The 15353-nt window shown below is 39.4% G+C and overlaps 1 protein-coding gene across 1 annotated transcript; it reads right to left on the bottom strand.

The window, feature by feature from the left end:
- Positions 1 to 810: 810 nt before the first annotated feature.
- On the bottom strand, positions 811 to 15152 carry LOC130602155 (cytochrome b5). Its single transcript, XM_057414751.1, has 5 exons — positions 14994 to 15152; positions 7146 to 7274; positions 5407 to 5436; positions 2801 to 2835; positions 811 to 1937 (listed from the first exon to the last, which is right to left on the bottom strand). Exons 1-5 carry the CDS (start codon positions 15135 to 15137, stop codon positions 1859 to 1861), a joined length of 417 nt encoding a protein of 138 aa, XP_057270734.1. The 5' UTR covers positions 15138 to 15152; the 3' UTR covers positions 811 to 1858.
- Positions 15153 to 15353: the final 201 nt, after the last annotated feature.

Genomic DNA, 15353 nt, shown 5'->3' with positions numbered 1-15353 from the left:
TTGAGTCTAAATACCAACTCAGAGTTAATCTGTGCTTTTAAAGGTTGTCCATAAAAAGCCTGAATTTTTAAACTCTCTTTCACCCCATCAGAAGGGAAGCTAAGGCAAAACCAGAACAAAGTTAAGTTGATGCCAGACAATCCCAAACACTCCTATTTTTACTGCAAGTTAAAAGTTTCAAGGTAAAGTTGATGGGCTCTACCATAAGTATAAACCAAGTCTGACAGAACACATGAACACAAGACTGAGAGATACTAAACATTTTCACAGTTGAAGGTATAAGATACCCTTACTTGCTATAACAGTAAATGAATTACCACAAAAGGAATCCTTAAAGGATTCCTGTCTTGATATATTCCTACATATGCACAAGACAATCTCCTGAAGTCAGAGTCACTCTCTCATTTTTCTATATTTTTTTTAAGTTCATGTTTATAATGTACTTTCAATTTGATTTGACTTGATACAAGGCCTAACCTCCATGCTGCATCATCTCTGGTGTTGCCAAGAGGCAGGCCTTGGAACAGTGTTTCAAGTCCTGCTGAATGTCAGGGAGGCAAGAGCTTGCATAGCCAAACCACTAAATCACTAGCTAATGTTGATGTCACAGTGATGAAAGTGCTTATCTAGGCTAACTGCTCCGTAACACGCTTTCCCACTTTTTACATGCAACTCCTCTGCATAAAGGACATACCTTGACTCTTAGCATGCACCATCAAACACGTATTCTGAGAAGTATCTCAGTATGCGAAAGCATCCTGCCAAGGCCTTCAGAAACGTTTTCAGTGAACATATTTCAGCCAGCAAAAGTAAGCAATTAAACTTTTATTTATAATCATTTACATATGACTAAAAACATTCCCCACAAAATGCATACTTTCAGTTATCTTGTATTGAGCAGTGAAAATAGTAATCTCTTCATAGTAAAGCACCAAGGAGTACATCACAGAACAGTCAGAAACAGATTCCACATTATCAGTTTTTCCCCCATCACAATGCACATGACAAAGCTGAAGATCTTATAAAAAGCCTAAAAGTTCCAGAACAGATTCCAGAGTCACCTGAGTGCTTGGCAGGAACAGCATTATTTAGTAGCAGTTACATTTTTCTGACATTTTTTTTTTTTTGCAAGAGAGCTACTTTTCACAAAACCAAGACAGATACAATTATGCCAAACATTGGGGTGCATATTTCATTGGGATTTTTTTAAATAGGAGTCAAACAGAACAGTTTGCTAGTAGAGTACCTACAACAACTGTAAGAGCAGATGTCAAGAGGAAAGAAAGAAAAAAGTCAGCTCATTATAGCCTGATAGGTGCCTGTAAGCAGTTGGGCCCCTACCAAGACCCACTACTCACTCAGCTTTTTCCATTATGTTTAATTAGCATTTCATTCAAACATACTACATTTAAGACAACAACATGGGTTTTTTTTAAGTTAAGTTGTGTACATGGACAAAAATACCTGTACACAGTTTTGGTAGTTATTTAAAGCTGTAAAACTTACATGTAAAGGGGGGGTCCTATGGATCCCATTACGGACTAAAGAGAAATAACCATTATCAGTGTTACATACAGAACAATATTCTAATACAGAAAATAATACAGTTATCAAGTAATTCATTAGGGAGTACAACTGTTATACAAAAAGAGAAATGCTGCCTTTTTATCACTTCAGAACAGCAAATAAGAAGGCAACATTAGGAAAAGTGCACAGCAGAAAAGAATGGTTCAGTTTTCTGAAAAAGTGGATTTTTTTTCTTCAGACATCAGGCTTTTATCTGGAAAAATACTGGATTAGGATTGCTTATGTCCTCTCCCAGCTCAATCTCTTCTTGCATTAGCTCTCGGTAAGGCGCTTACTCTGACATGTAGGAACGATACATCAGGGCCACGATGATTGCTGCTATTGCTGGGATCACCCAGTTGGACCATGAACTGGAAGGAACGTTTTGAAACAGCAGTTTAGGAAGTGACAACCAGCAAGTCAAAACGAACAAACAAACAAAAACTTCTAACAAACAATATCATTGCTTACAGAAGTCCTTCCTCCCCACACCAACAAATACTTCAAAGGCACGGCAGCAAAATACCTGGCTGGCCACTAACACTCTAGCCAAGTAAAATAAATCTTGTACTGTTAAGGCCTTGTACTAGAGCTTACAAGAAGTTTGCTTACTAGAGTAAAGCTCTAGTAAGTAAGCAACATTTAAATCATGGCATGCTGCCCAGAGTATCATTCATTCAAAAGCCATTCAAGCAGCACATCATGTGACACTTCCAAGCACCCAAGCTCCCCACTGAGAGGCATGGAACAGTCCTCTGACATTTCAGCAAAAGCAATTGTCAGCAGGATATAACTTCATAAAGTTTGATTCAGTGGTGTTTCAAAGTGTTCTTCCCCTGCCCCAATTCTGACAGACTTTCCTTCTTACAGACATAATCCTCTTATTTCCCCTAGATGTATGATTTGCTACAAGTATTGCAAGGAAGGTGTCCATGTCAGTAAAAAGAGTCAGGCATGGCACCAAATGTCTTCTATTCACCTGGCAGTCACCAGAAATGAAAGCTTGTGAGACATAAACCATTTGGTAGATGCTGATACCTATCAAAGTGAGAAAAAAAATCTAGCTAGTAAGCCAACATGCTTGTAAAGTGGTACACAGATGCCAACTTGGACTTCATGTAGAAAAGAAATGTTCATGCACCACCCTCTGACATCTAAGCTTCCAGCAGACAGCAGCTATTCAGAAACGTAATCAGGAGGAACTTCAAGTTTGACATCAGGTGTCATACTATACCTGGAACTGGACTGAACAGTGGTAATAAGAGGTTCCTGGAAAGCAAAGCATAAAAAGATACATCAGGGAGACATTCCACTCCATCACCACTACCCCCTCAATTTTTCAAGACTCATTGTCAGGGTTTAAGCCTAGCCTGCTACTAAGTAGCATGCTGAAAACAGGACACTCATCAAGTGAGATTAATTTAAAACCAGCTCTGTGCATTGCATTTGGAAAGCATTTTCTCAGAACTCTCATAACAGACTGTTGTCTTAGAAACCAGTTAGCAGCAGTTTCTGTATCAACACTGCATCAAGTGTTATTAAAAGAAAAAAAAATATCGCCACAAAGAATTTTGTTCTAAGTTTTCATGAAGCCAACTTCAGCCTAAGGTTATGAAAAGCCTACCTTATGAGAAGTTCTAATTGCCTAAAGGATCCCTTACTTGTCTGAAATCTAATTAAAAAACACTCTAGTTCAGAGTGTTTTCAATTAGATTTGAACTAATACACAAACACTTCCTTTATCAAATCTACAATAAGAAAGCTACTAATTTACAGCACGAGGCTTATTAAACTCAGGTTTTTAGTGTGGTGTTTCAGATAGCTTAAGCATCAGTCAAATTATAGCTGTTTCTGATACTGATTTGGACACCTTGTTCAGTTTCCACAGGAAAAGTGCTACAAGATCAAATCCCAGTTAGGTACATGTGCACATTTCTATGAAGACTTACTACTTTGAATATTACTAACCGCACATGGCCCTAGTGCATTTATAAGATCCAAGCATTCAAACTGTACTTCAATTTCCATCACTGAAAAATTAGTTGTCCCAGCATAAATGGACTGCAAATACTCTGAAAGAGCAAGAGTACCAACACCCTCTCATGGGTTCAAACAGGCTCCTTTTGGAAGCACTCAAAACATCACAGGTTTGGATGTAACCATGTTTAAGAGTAGGACACAATGATTACATCTATACTGGTGGTGTGAATATCTCCATGAAAAACTAACCCCAAAGCCAGACAGCATGGAACAACTTGTATCTACACTATCAAGGCTAACACCTCATACAACAAACAACCTGTCACACCCAGGGCCAGGGGATGGCTCCCCCCTTGCCAAGACAGTAAGAAAAATACAGTGCAACTCATCAAAACTTGTTTTTAAACACTACCACACTGGACACGTACACTGAGGGTACTTTAAATACAGTGCAAGGACGAGGACATTTGAAAGCACAAGGCCTTGTGACTGCTTCTAGAGAGCCAAGGCACAGAGCTGAACCTGTCACATTGCCCCCCAGAGAACAGTGCAAAGTGAAACTATCCTATCAACTACACCCACACATCGTGCTGAAAGAAAGTGCTCCAGCTTCCTTCTGGAATAATGGAAAACATACATGCAGTGTAGATAACTATGACCAGCATTAAACAAGTGAGTAAGTCAGTCACTTGGATCTTAACTCCCTAATGGCCACCATGCTCTGGCCAAACTAATATTCTAATTACTTCAGTTTAGTAAGTTCCCGTGAGCTTAATCAAGGGATTGTACACTACAACTTGCATTGGGCAGTCAATTTCTCAGCTGTGTTTATCGTTGCTATTCTTACATCTTAAGTGTAAGCTGCCTTGAATTTCAAAAGGAATCCAAATAGCAGATGTTATTCTTGGTGGGGAAAAAAAAACAACTGAATTCCAGTTACCACTCCATTTCTTATTTTTATTCGTATACTAGTTGCAGTCCTTAATAAAAATTAATAATTGCTATAGCAAACATTTCAGGGTATTTTTTGTTTCCATCCCTTTAGCTTATTACTTTTTAAAAAAGCAGTCACTTTTAAGATCTTCCAATAATACTTAACAATGGTAAGATCCTATTCCTACTGCACTTCACCTAAAAATAATATTCAATTATTTCCTAATTGCACTGCTGCTGTTCTGCCAGCCCTGAGCAAACATACTCTATCCACACAGCAGCAGGAACTGTACAAATTAATCCCTGAAGCACTTGCTCCTTTAAAAGACATCTGTATTTTATTAGTTCTATAGTTGAGTGTCAACACAACTTTATTCTATTAAAGATAGGAAAAAAATAGAAAACAAGTGCAATACTGCACTGACAGAACACTCAGTAAAATCTACTGAAACAGTCAGGAAGCAAACAGTATTTTCACCTTGAAAAGGATTCATAATTGCAAATTAACTGATCTATAATACAGCACTCAAATGCCTCTATATTCTATTAGTGTTACCAATATATTATTAAGCATCACATTCCCCCTAAAAAAAAAAAACAAAAACATTTAGTTTAATCCATTCTGTCTATAAACTCATTTTTTCTTTAACTGAGTACTGGAAAACCATTTGGCAATTCTAGACTCACCTTTTTGCTACAGTGTAATGCCTTCACACTTAGTAACCTCTTGGTTCAAACCACACAAATAAGAAAAAAACAGCTAACAGGAGGAGTAATTTGAAGCCATATTAATAGGTTTAAGATATTATTGATTTCAAACATTGCATTTAAATCAAGCTGAATTATTTTTGCCTCTGGGGTATACCATTTACAGACACTATACCCAATGCCTAAAAGAAAAAATGTGGCATTTCAGGAAACACTTACTGGTCGTTTCTGAAGCTTCCCTCTATCGTCCTGCAGGAAAAGAAGCAACAGACATTCAGACAAAACCCCAAAGTATTAAAAAAAAGTCACTAAATCCAGTATGCAATTTATTTTGTTAATGTGCACCTATTTTTACCAATGAATAAGGCTTATAAAAGAGCAGATGTCAGTGTATGATCCTGAGCTATCACAAACAAGATCACTTGCTTAAATAATACTTCCCAGTATGCAATAAAGAAGCAAAACCCACACCTCCAACATATTTCATTATTTCTTCTGCTCTTGTAAAAAATGCCTTTGCATTTTTTTTGTCTCTAAACAGTACACATAACCTTAGCTTATGAGCTATTTCAATTGTATTACCTTGCTTCTGCCTAGTCTAACTTGTATTATCAGGCAAAGTCATTTAACTAGTTTTGTCCAACATCCTGTGCAATGGTCCTAAATTCTATGGATCTTTCATCAACTCATGAAGTTTTATTTAAAAGTCACATTCATTACAAAACACCCAACAGTATATAATCTTAACAGTGCAGTAATTACGCATTAACCTATCTTTTGGTTTCACATTAAATAAAAACAGGCACCTGTTAAACACAGAAGAAATTGACTGGTAGCCAGGTTAAGAACAACTTTACTGGCATCAACTGCTATCTGAACTAAGTAACAAGCAAGTAAGGTTGCAAATGTGCAGAGCAGAGTTATTTCATATTAAGGGAAGATGCATTACTAACATTTATCAAGAGATGACCTAAGAGACACACGATCAGGAATATTACTGTGAGACATGCTGCTCAAGACAGTGACACACGATCAGGAATATTACTGTGAGACATGCTGCTCAAGACAGTGATATTTACTTGAACACAAGACAGAACATACACAAAGCAAACAGAAGAGGGAAAGAGAAGAGGCAGGGATGGGCAATAAAGTAGAACAGATGGGCACATTAGCAGCCTAAACCTTTAACAAGTGGCTTTCAACTATTAAGATGCAGGAGAGATTAAATAAGGCCTATCTGAAGGAAGCCAAGGTAGCAGCTCTGTAGCTAAATGTAAATCCTTAAAAACTTGAGGCAGGAGAAAGGTTCTTGTTAGAAATACAGGAAATGGTAAGGACAGTATAGAAGAGAGGAAGCGACAGATGATCCAGTTGGAACTAATCATAAACAACCCTGACAACTACAAGTAGGGAACACTGAGAGGTCAAAATGAGGGAGCCAGAAAGAGAAGACAGAGCATCAAATTAGTAAGACAGTACTAGTACAATACTAGTACAAAGTACAATACTCACAACAGTCATTTTCTAAACATACAATCCTAGCTCTTCATATGTACTTTTAGATCCAGATGGAGGCCTGGCATTTATATTTACCATGACAAAATCAGCTGTTAGTAATCACTCTGCATATTGACATAAGGTCTAGACATTCTGACATACCACCTTCAGGGGTTAAGAGAGTCTCATTATATAGCTTACAGAGTACACCAGAAATGGCATGATTCCATATTTAGTTTATTCAAGAATTATGCTGTAAAATATTTCAAAGCAGCAAAATTTTAGATGTGACCACCTTTATGCTACACTAATCAAATACCTTCATACTGGGGGAAGGTATCTCCAGCCCAGGTCCATCCACAACTAGTGGTTTTTCTTTATTCTTATGTAAATTACTAGAGAAATAACTAGACACAAACTACTACAGTAAAGAGCAAGTAACAGTACGCTCAGATACTCACCGGGTGAAGCTCCCCAACAATAAAGGTTTCTGACATTGCCCTTGCATCTGAGGAATGGCCAACATCTTCAAAGTTCTCGGTAGCATCTCCCCCAGCTTGCTCCCTGAGGACCTCTTCACCACCTGGGTGCTGCAATTTTTAATGCATTTGAATTTGTTACTGAAAACTATTCCACATTTAAAAAAATGAAATATTTTAATTTCTAAAAATTAGTAAAATGTCCTTGCAAAGTCAACTGCTAGACTTCTTAGTGTAAACAAAAAGCTCTCCAGTAACTCAGAGAAGCTTATGTACTCTCTGAAGCCAAATCCAAGGAAAGTTTCTACTCCACCAGCACAAAATAGTAAAAGGCATTACCCATAGCAACTAAAGCATTTAGAACACCATTGGATTCAGTCTTTTCATAGCTCAACTATTAATATAAAGTTATATTCTGTAATCTCACTTCTGCAGGAAATGTGTATTTTTTATACAAAAAATGCCACACATACAGCCAAAGGGTAAAAGGCAAAAGGTCTAAACTGCAGCAAGAACATTCCAAGCTGACATAAAAAAGTTACTCGTAAGAGCAATCAAGCACTGGAACAGGTTGGCAAGGGAAAACACAACCTCCATCCTTTGGAGTTGCCTACACAAGGCACTAAGGATCCTCACCTTCAAGTTAATCCTAGTTTGGGCTGGGGTATGGACTAGATAACCTTACAGGGTCCTTTCCAAATGAAATTGCATGATTACCTAGTAAGTCAGCTATACTGTGGAATTGTTTAAGCACAACTGAAAGCTCATACAACACACTAGAATACCAATTTGTTTTTAGCAGACTACGGTACCTCAAAATTCCTTTGCTGATAAAACCCTCAAGATGTAGGGAAACCATCTCCCAGTATCTCCTAATATCTCAAAACCATCATCATTCCCTTAACCCAAATCCCTGTTCTCCACTGACTTTTATTCTTCCCCAGCATGCACTTCGATATTGCTGGCAGTTCCACATTTCCAACCAACAAATAACTCTGTATATACTGCAAAATCTAGCATTATCTTCTAGTTCAGGGCATTTTCTCAGCATCAAGTTGTTCATCTAACAGATACGTAACATGCCATAAAAATTCACTACTCAACTTTTAAGTAGGAAACTGCTACATAAACACGAGGAATGATTACGTGAACAAGCTGAATACACTTTAGTACTGCCTGGGAATAAAGCAACCATGAAGTAAGTTCTAATACTTGACCTGTGACACAGGAAATAAGGCTTTGGAGCATCAATTCTGGTTTTGATGCTTCTGACTACAGTGTCTGAAATGGGCAAAATTTCTACTAATTTAGGGTCATCTTGCCTGGAGCATCACTGAACAGGCTATGCTAAAACAGTAGGTTAAAGAAACGGCATAAACATTCCTGCTAGTCTAGGCAATTCAGGTTAGAATTTACTTCACATTCGCCACATTAATCTATCAATCCTTCTCTTCCAAAAAAAAAACAAGATTTCTTTATACAGATCAGGAAGACACTATTATTACTAGTTTCCAGTAGTACCACAACTCCAAAACTCAAATCTTTGCATTAAAGGCAGACATTTATTTTAATAGTTGAAGTTGCCTTAAACCCTAGCACACACACAAAAAAAACCCGACAAAACAAAAAAACCCACCCCTATGTAACACTTTAAAAAGCCGAGATACCACAGCCAGAATGGTAAGGGATCCCTACCATGACTAAGCAAAAGTGAGATTAGGCAACTGATAAAGAGACTAGGCACAACAGCTGAGCCAAATAAAGGTTAGAAGAGTGCATGCAGAGTAAAGATTACGCAAGCAGATGTGTAAATATGGCACGTTCACTAAAATCCTGCCCTTGAATCCATTCTGATAAGTATTCAGGGAAAGGACTAGACAAAAGTTGAGGGATCACTCAAGTTCAGCGCCTTGAAGCTTATAACACATTTAAGAAACTGAACTTCAGTTTAACAGGCTGTAACAGATATTGCCACAATTAGGACTTTAAAGAATACCTGCAGTAATGTGAGGTGTGGGGCTTATGGTTTTTTTGTTTGTTTTTTTTTTTAAATATCATGCTAAAGGATTCTACTCCCCAAAACACACACACAAATATATGCAGTATCTTCAGCAGAAAAAGGCAAAATTCCTTAAAAAAACATACCTAAGACATCAACAAGCAGAAGGAACCAAAGTTAAACTACCCATAAAGCACTAGTTGCATAAGTAGCATGTAGATTCACATACATGCACTGCAGTGAAACCACTGCACAACTAGGTAAAACACTAGTTACTCCAGCAAGCTGTCAATACTACATGGTTTACACTAGTTACCCCCAATAATTCACCAGCCAACTATGTTGGTTATCTCCCAGTATAACAGCATCTACATTAAAACTATTCCACAGAGTACTTCAACCTGCAGGTTGCTGACTAACAGAATGACCGTATATTAATTTGTTCACAAATCCTTCTGTTGTGCCACTACGAAGAAATCACGTGGCTATATGGGCAACTTCACTGAGGCACTTAGCTTTTCTCTGTAGAATTAGCTTTTGGTCTAACTAGTAACTGATCCCCTCTGTCTATGAAACCACAATATTAATGTCACCACAGTGACTGTGACCAGCCCTCTCAGTAGCCAGCACACAGCAGCGGAAGGAGACAAGCTGCCTGACCTCTGCCACCACAGCTGGAAAACAGGTAGTATTTTTCCACTCACATCACCAAGGCTAAGTTAGAGATAACCAGACATAGAATTCTTCAGCTATATTGCAGATGACACTAGTAACCTACTAGACACACATAGAAGTATTCTGAAAAAGTACATTAAAGCTAAGCCCTTCTATTAGATGGTACCTCTGCATAAAGATGCAAACAACTAGCACGCAATACAAGCTATTAATGAAGAGTCTTCACCTCCCTTAATGAAAGAGAGCAACTGTAATGTCTCACAAAAGGCAAGAATTGACTTTTCTATCAAAAGCAGAGAATTTTCCATGGCTTACCAAGTTTCTCAAGGCTTGTTTACACAGGGTATTTGTTCACGCTTCTGCCTGGTGAACAAAGATTTCTACCAGAATTTCTACTTTAATGAGGAGCCTCTGGACAGCCCCTGAAACTGAAGAGCCTGATAAATTATATAGATAGCGACTTCTAAACTGAAATCTTGCTGATGCAAATAACTGAAGTATTTTGCAGGCAAAATAGTGGGTCAAAGGAAACAAGAAAGCTTGTGTTGATAAATTAAGCTAGTCCGGCTCATTCCTAGGATACTCCCAATAAAGCAACATAGATATTTAAGTTACATGCATAACATATCTGTACAGAGCCAGCACTAATACACAGCATAGACTAATTCTTAACAGCAACACATTAGAAAGTTTTAGATAAGGCACAATAAGCAGTTAAACTTGCTGCCCTCATCTGGGTCAGAAGTCCATAATTACTTCAGCCTGAACACCTATCGCCTCTTCCCCCTCTCACTACAGTCATGAAACTTTTTCAGTATCATAGTTCAAGACTCTATTAAAGTATAACTACCCTAACTCATAACTGCTCTAATGCACAATACCTGGCCCCTCCCCCTTCCCATATGAGAGTCCACTTTTAACTTTTAGTGAGATTAGCAATGGCCTTCATCAGTGGCAGTCTTGTAAATTCAAGTTTTGTTTTCTGCACTACAGGGAATGAGAAGCAGAGATGGGCAGCAACAAAGCCAGGAACACCAGGATAACCTCAGCGTTATTGTGCAAGACAGACAGAATAACCACGTTTTCAGACTGCATGAAAGTGGCCTTAAGAGAGTCCCCTAAATTATTTCCATCTTGTAACTAAGTTATAGGATAGAAATTCTGTACTCATGCAAAATTTTAGAAGCCAGGATCTTTTTACAAGTGTATTTTTGAAAACCAACATCACGGTTTTACATAAAGTACAGAAGAAATGCCCTGTAACTGGGTGCCCATTTCCCCATTTCCAATTATAGCTTGCAGTGCCTAGTGTAAAAGAGTGCTAAGAAGTGCAATTTTTTCCACAGCATTTGCAAATTCTCCCACAAGCTTAATCAGAACTTAGGGTAGTGACAAAACTAGTTTTAATTCTTAAACTGCAAGGTTCTGCAATAAAAACTCACAAGATACACTGACAGACCTCAAAATGTGCTAGTACCAGCACCCTTCACTGCAAACTTTTAGTACCTTCCACGTTTAAACTAATGACATTACTCCTGCACAGTATCATTGTACTGAATGAATGCAAGTTTTTGGCACATAGAGGACAGAACATTTTTCATTCTGACAGTAAAACAGTATTTGCTCTTCTGCAGTTTGAGCAGCATGACTAAACAGATTTTGTGGGAGCTGCCCATTCTGTTTAGAAATAGCGCTGTGAAAGCTCAAGTTCATACTTTCTGAAAATCCATTTTCATTGGCCATTAATGTTTTTGCTAGATTTTGAGTCCACCAACAACTGAAATAACAAAAAGTCTGCATTGCATCAATTTTAGACACGTACCACAGTTTCTGGAACAAAGTATTTCTCTCAGAGACATGCTCCTATTCTTGTTAGCTTCTTTGCCTTATTTAAGGAATTCAACCAAATTCCCACAAAAGCCTTAGGGAACTCTCACCACAATGGGAAGCAGATCAAGATTCTTATTTTTATAGGCTCAGCTACTCTTATTTAGCTCATTAGATGTCAAAGTTTGACTAGTAGGATTACCTCATGAATCCATTAACTGACATTTAATAGTTAAATTATGTTGGTAATGCTCAGCAGTATTAATCATATACGTATTTTATCAGCAATACAGATATAGCCATAGAGATCCTGCTGTGATTAAACATGAATTTTCCTTTAAATGACATAGAGCCTGAAACTATGGAAAAGTTTCACAACTTTTCTGTAATACAAGTCCAACAGCCTTTGAATGAAAAAGCTGATATACAAGTTTCTGTTTTCAAGAATAGTCTTTCATACCAAGAGCTTTCAGATACTGAACCGCAAAAGACAAGGTCTCTTGATTTCCTCCTCTAGAGAGCATACTTTGATATCCAAAGAAAATTCAGAGATATATATTCAAGTTATAAACTCTGCTAAGATCTGCCATTTAAAAAAATACACACGCAAAAAAAGCAGTTGCTGGAATCTTCATCTTCAGTAATCCCCAAGATAAGGCATCAAAATACATAATCCTTTCCTTCTCCAGCACTTCATATGTATTTCAAAAGACTTTTTTTATAAGCCTTGTCCTCAGGAAACCAAGCCAACATGGTCACACTATGTGATGCCTCCACTCCAGCCTCACCACTCCCAAAACACATACACATCACCGCCCCCTATCCACTTACTATCCGACTTCAAAGAAATGCTCAGAGGCTGATGGCTCCCAAGAACAAACCAAACTTTCCTAAACATCTATAAGCTTTCTAAACAGACAACAGCTCCATTACAGCACTGTAGGAGAGTGAAAAGCAGCAGCATACTTTCACTTACTAGACATGAGAGCATTCAGTGTCTTTAACAGTGAAGCACTGTAAATTTTTCAACTTCGTAATCAATAAGAAAACATTTCCATAGGTTAATGCAATGGCTGGAGAGACTGCTTGCTGAATTAAGAAACTGGACCAGGGAAGTAAGCTTCTGTCCCCAGTTCTTGACTCCTTAGTCAACTGATACTTTTACTTACTTAATACTTGGAAGAGGAGGCCTGAGGTGATGCTTTAGCAGAGCATCCTCTTTACTACTACTAGACTTGTCATAGTAGCCTACATTTAATTCTTGAAATACTTTAAGCTTTTATACTCCTAGAAGGAGCTGCAAGAAGCAAAACTAGGTTTAATCAATAATGCTGTTGAAACAGCTAATGTAATTCTTACTTCACTGAGAAATATTTACAGTAGTCTGGAACAAACCAGCAAGAGGCTAGCTCCAATTTCTCCTCATCTATTACAGGCAAATGCCTCAGGGCATCTTCACAGTGTCAAAAGAATTAGCACATCACTTGAAAAATTAACCAGGTATCAAAAGCATATATTAGAAAAAAAGTAGTAAAAAAGTGGCCTATGTAACATTTTATTCTGTGTTCCATACCAAAAGTCACCAACACAAGAAACATGACAGTATCAAACAGCTTTCCTTAAGAATGTAGCTTCATTTAAATACTTTGTTGAAAATTGTCATCTAACCTCATTTATTGTCTCAGAATATGACTTGGGAATTTCAGCTCCAAACACCCATATTCTATTGAAAGCTCTTTAGAGCAAGGAAAAAAAAAAGGTTTACCCAAGTGCATCAGACATTCCACAGTTGTCAAAAACACAACTATTCAACTACTTACAGGCAAGCCGAATTCTTTTGATAGGCTGCTGAATTAGTAACATCATCCTGAAAGTTGCAATGAAGACTTTCTTGGAGAAATCTGGTAGGTGGGGCCTCTTAACAATAACCAATTTCATCACGTACTGAAGGAAGAGGCTGTCAGTTCCCTTGTGCAGCTACTTACATCCAAAAGCTCATAATGTTCTGCTGGATTTTGTCAAGTGCGGGGCTTTTTTTTCTTTCCCTTGTGTTGTGTTCAGCTTAGAGTTTTGTGTGCATGTTGTGTATGATCAGCCTCTCCTGCAACTAATCTGGAAGCGCTTACACAGTTATGTATCAACCAAAACTAATCAAGTTTTCAAAAACAGCTACTTCAATTTTCAGGCCATATGAAAAACTTTATTTTCCTCCAGGCAGTCTATAATTAAACTGGTCTTTCCTGCATAACCGAACAAACATTTCCATAACTAAAGGATAAACCAAACCTGAGACAGAGCTAGATGAAAAATAATCAAGGAAGAGTTAACAGATCAATTTCACAATACTGCCTCACTGAAAAGCCAAATTGTGCTGACACGCAGCTAAAGAGTGACATACTATCTGTGCCAACACTGCCTTTTAAAAACGGCTTGTGCACCTCTTATTTCTAAAATTCTCAATTTAGGTTCTGAATTTTAAGTTTATAACCACAAAAATCAAGATGGAGCTGCAGGGCTACTTAGGTTTGCATTCTGTCATGTCTCTACAAACCTAAACTGCACCCTCAAAGAAATCACTGTAAATCTACAGTAACACTTAACTGGATGCTAGACCTTTGCAGAGGGGGTATAATGGGAGTGAGAGAAAAAAGTTACCACTGCTTGCTCAGTAGCTGCATTTCTGAATCTCCACTGAAGAAAGTTTCAGACAAAGAACTAAAATGCCTCTTTGTTAACCATGACTATCAGCGTTTACATCAGTTCTTCACCATCAGCAAGTGATGAAAAAACATCAATCATTAACCAGAGGAGGGGAACAAAACAACCAACCAAAGGCATTCCACCCGACCACCGCACTAGTTTGATCGCATACCCACGCCGAGTGCTTTGTGACACCAGCAAGGGCATAAAGCCTCCGGGCACTGCGGTTTATACCATGGCACAGAGTTTAAAGGCAGGTGAAGGGAGCGAGCAGTTCCTAGCAACAGGTTACATGCAGTGGATGACAGCGTGCCCGGCACACTCAGGTTTTGCTTGCCCCAGCGCGGGGCGCCCGCAGCATAACCCGCCGTTAGGGCCTCCCTCGCGCGCCTCCAACGCCTGCCGGCCCCACCGCCCTCCAGCCCAAGGCCAGCAACCGCCACACGATCGTCTCGGCAGCACGACCTCGGCAAGCCGGCGGCAGCACCTCGCCCCGCCGCGACCGCCTCGCACCCGTCCCTCGGTGGAGGCCGCCGGAAGCCCGCAGCGGGCTGCAGCCCTGGCCACAGAGCGGGCAGCTAGCCGGCATCGCCCCACCAGGGTCCCCTTCTCCCTCCCCGGACACCCACCTCATCCAGAAACTTAGTGAGATCGTAGATGCGGTGGTGCAGGATGATCCAGGTACTCTGGCTGTTGTTGTGCTTCTGCACCTCCTCCAGCCGGTAGTACCGGCCCCGCCACGGCTCGCTGCCAGACTCGCTAGAGCCCACCATTGCACCTCTGCTCAACGCCGCCTCCCCAGCAGACTACAACCCCACAGCCCGACGCACACTGACCTGAGCCCCACTGCAAGCCTATCACCGCCCGTCCCCTCGCTTGCCGGCTTCTCATTGGAGGAGACAACCGCCGCTCAAGGAAGGCAGCAGGCTGGTGAGCGCGGTGGGCGGGACCTGTGAGGGGTGGGCCGGCGGCCTCATGCCTGCTTTCTC

The sequence above is a fragment of the Pezoporus wallicus genome, unplaced genomic scaffold (genome assembly GCF_028554395.1).
Source record: "Pezoporus wallicus isolate ANWC-B61680 ecotype Strahan unplaced genomic scaffold, APGP_CSIRO_Pwel_v1 contig_2, whole genome shotgun sequence".
In the NCBI taxonomy this organism is placed as follows: Eukaryota; Metazoa; Chordata; class Aves; order Psittaciformes; family Psittacidae; genus Pezoporus; species Pezoporus wallicus.
The sequence above is the reverse complement of the archived record's forward strand: the minus strand, read 5'-3'. Positions and strand labels throughout refer to the sequence as shown.